At 39.7% G+C, this 2,657-nt stretch overlaps 1 protein-coding gene across 1 annotated transcript; it reads right to left on the bottom strand.

Moving 5' to 3' along the window:
• Positions 1–243: 243 nt before the first annotated feature.
• On the bottom strand, positions 244–2,373 carry LOC134790395 (uncharacterized). The gene is made up of 2 exons (XM_063761162.1): positions 2,158–2,373; positions 244–1,548 (listed from the first exon to the last, which is right to left on the bottom strand). Exons 1-2 carry the CDS (start codon positions 2,291–2,293, stop codon positions 488–490), a joined length of 1,197 nt encoding a protein of 398 aa, XP_063617232.1. The 5' UTR covers positions 2,294–2,373; the 3' UTR covers positions 244–487.
• Between the last annotated feature and the right edge of the window lie 284 nt (positions 2,374–2,657).

The raw sequence follows: 2,657 nt of genomic DNA, 5'->3' as shown, positions 1-2,657 counted from the left end.
AAGATATTATTTTCAAATTGGAATCGGAGGTATTTCCTGTCATTTTCATGTATTTTAATAAGGAAATACGCATCCTTTAAATCTAATGTACTTAGATAACAGTCCTTTGATATTAACTTTAAAGCAGTGCGTAAATCCTCCAATTTAAAATGAGATGTATCTATGAATTTGTTCAAGGATTTAAGATTTAAAATAAATCGCATTTTTCCATTCTGTTTGGGTATAACAAAAATAGGCGACAAAAATTGATCGTCTTGCGCTTCACATTGTGAGATTGCTCCAATTGACAATAATTCTGAGATAGATTCACGTATGTGAATTTTCTCTTGATTGGAGTATTTTCTTGTACTTGGTGGTACTAATTGTGAAACTGGTTTAGAAAATGGAATTTTATAACCCTTGATATAAGACAATACTAGAGGATCATCTGTGAGCATTAGCCATTGAGTATAAAATTTAGCTAATCTACCTCCTGGTATTACCGTTGCTAACGATGTCTGTAGCTCGTCCTGTAGTGCTGATGCTGATGCTGCGATGGCCTCGAGGTGTGCATGGGCCGATGACGTGTCGAGGTCGCAGGCTCCTTCGCTCGTGACGGTCCCGGCTGCCTGCGAGCTGGACCCGGCTTCCAGTTTAAATTTTTATTTGTATGGGGTATATTAGGCTTTTTAGCCTGAGGTTTAGGCGCCGGAATCTTAAGGTCTGCTCCAGATTTAGTAATGGCTTTAGCCGATTTCAGAGCGTCGGCCAAGTTTTCACTGAATAAAAACTTGTCAATTTTAGTATTTTGAAGCTGATCCTTCATTTCCTTCTTCATAGCGTTCAATAAAAAATTTCGCCTGGTAATGGTATCAGCATGTTGACAATCGCATAAGATTCTACTTGAATCTATCAAAAGTTTCAGCAAGGGTGTGTTTTTCTCCTTATTTGACATAAGGAGCGTTATAGCCTCACTTAGGCAACTTATAGCGGAGGTAAGTTGTTTTTGTTTATTTTCAATTGCTTTGTCGCGTTTAATTACCACATCCGATACCGCGGCCTTGACTTCCGCGTTGATTTCAGGAGGATCTATTAATTTGCAGTTATCCGGTGTCAAATATCTCTCTTTGAATTCTTTGCGCAACTCCTTCGTTAATCCGTTTGTTGCGCAATGTTCTAATCTAATCGACAGGTCCTTTTGTATGTCTTTTCCATATTGTTTTACAGCATTGGGATCAGTACCAAGTATTTCCATCAAATCAGCATCTAACTCTTCTTCTGATTCAGGTAACGGCTGGTCAACATTCTCGACGGCGGGAGTGGCTGGAGAATCTAGGGACGGCGCGGCAGGAGCAGCTGATGCAGGAGGATTAGCTGGCGCAGCGGGAGCCGGCTGCGGGTCAACTAGAAGCACGACGGCGGCATGCTTCGACATGGCGGCTACAGGTGGAGAAACTTCATTGGTTACGGAACCTGTATCTGACTGGTCCGACCCCGCGTATTGCTGTGCCGGCGGCGCATGATAGGCATCATCCTCAGGAATTGCCCATGCGTCTAAAAGGTCCGTGTCTGAAAAGGAGACACAGCCTTATGTCCACGGTGTAGTATAATAACTGTGTAAGTGGCAGTCGCAAGTTTGTTTAACAAGAACTGCCCCCAAACTGTTATTCCACACTTTTTAGTGTACTACGACCATTGTACGTGATAGTGAATAAACACGCATAAAAAAACCATTGCAATGTATTTTTATTAACAAGTTAAATTATCGGCAGAACAGTCCCAATGCATAGCAAGTACTGTCCGTAGCCATAAACTTTGTTGTTTACATTTAAACACAGGTACCTATATATTGCTGCTCTTAATTCGCAATGTTTACGCATGATCTACTTTGTTCAAGAAGAAACAGTCCCATTGTACTGCCCGCAACTCAAACATAAGTAGGTAGGTACAAGGTACCATGTAGGTAAGTACTAAAAACTAATAATATAACTACGCAACCGTTTAAGGTTCGAAGTTAAATTTGTTTAAGGTGGGTACTGCTACTCGAAGTTTGTTAAAACAGCGATTTTGTAATCAGTTCATTTCAAGCCCTAATCTGCTATTTATAAGCAAATAAGTTCAAAAAACGTTATTTACGTAGTCCTTAATACAATTACGATAAGATTGTCTATCGCGTACCTGATTCATCCTGTGAGTTCGATGAGTCACGATGTTTGTCACGATCCGGTGATCGTAATTTCTTCTCAAGTCGTTTGATTTTCTTTAAAAGATAATCGTAACTATCTTTATCCTTTTCACGTTTACGTTTAGGCATCTTTTAAAACGTTAATCACTGATATTTTATCACTTTAATACGGGAGCGCGATGTGAAACGGCGGGGCACTAAAAAGCGAATGAAGTCGGGAGCGGGTAGGCAATCTACCTTAAAAAAAAAAAAAAAAAAAACTTTTAAATTCTCAAAATAGTGTGAAATGGCATGCGCTACGCGATACTACATGTGTCTCTTATGCTAATATAGAGGACGAAACCGAGTATAATAACTAGTTATCTTTTAATCTGCATTAAATTATTATACGTGAATTATTTGACTGGTTCTTCACTGTATGGCATAAACCTATCCCTGTCCAAGTCATATTCTAATCAAATATGAACCGCGAACTCTCAGCGGCCAGTACGTA

Source organism: Cydia splendana, chromosome 5 (assembly GCF_910591565.1).
Source record: "Cydia splendana chromosome 5, ilCydSple1.2, whole genome shotgun sequence".
In the NCBI taxonomy this organism is placed as follows: Eukaryota; Metazoa; Arthropoda; class Insecta; order Lepidoptera; family Tortricidae; genus Cydia; species Cydia splendana.
This window is presented reverse-complemented; position numbering and strand designations above follow the sequence as displayed.

Excerpts from the sequence above, each read along its gene's own strand:
- LOC134790395 (XM_063761162.1), bottom strand. The coding sequence starts at position 2,293 with ATGCCTAAACGTAAACGTGAAAAGGATAAAGATAGTTACGATTATCTT. Across the intron at positions 1,549-2,157 it reads GAACTCACAGGATGAATCAG|ACACGGACCTTTTAGACGCA; the intron begins GTACGCGATAGA and ends TCTCCTTTTCAG.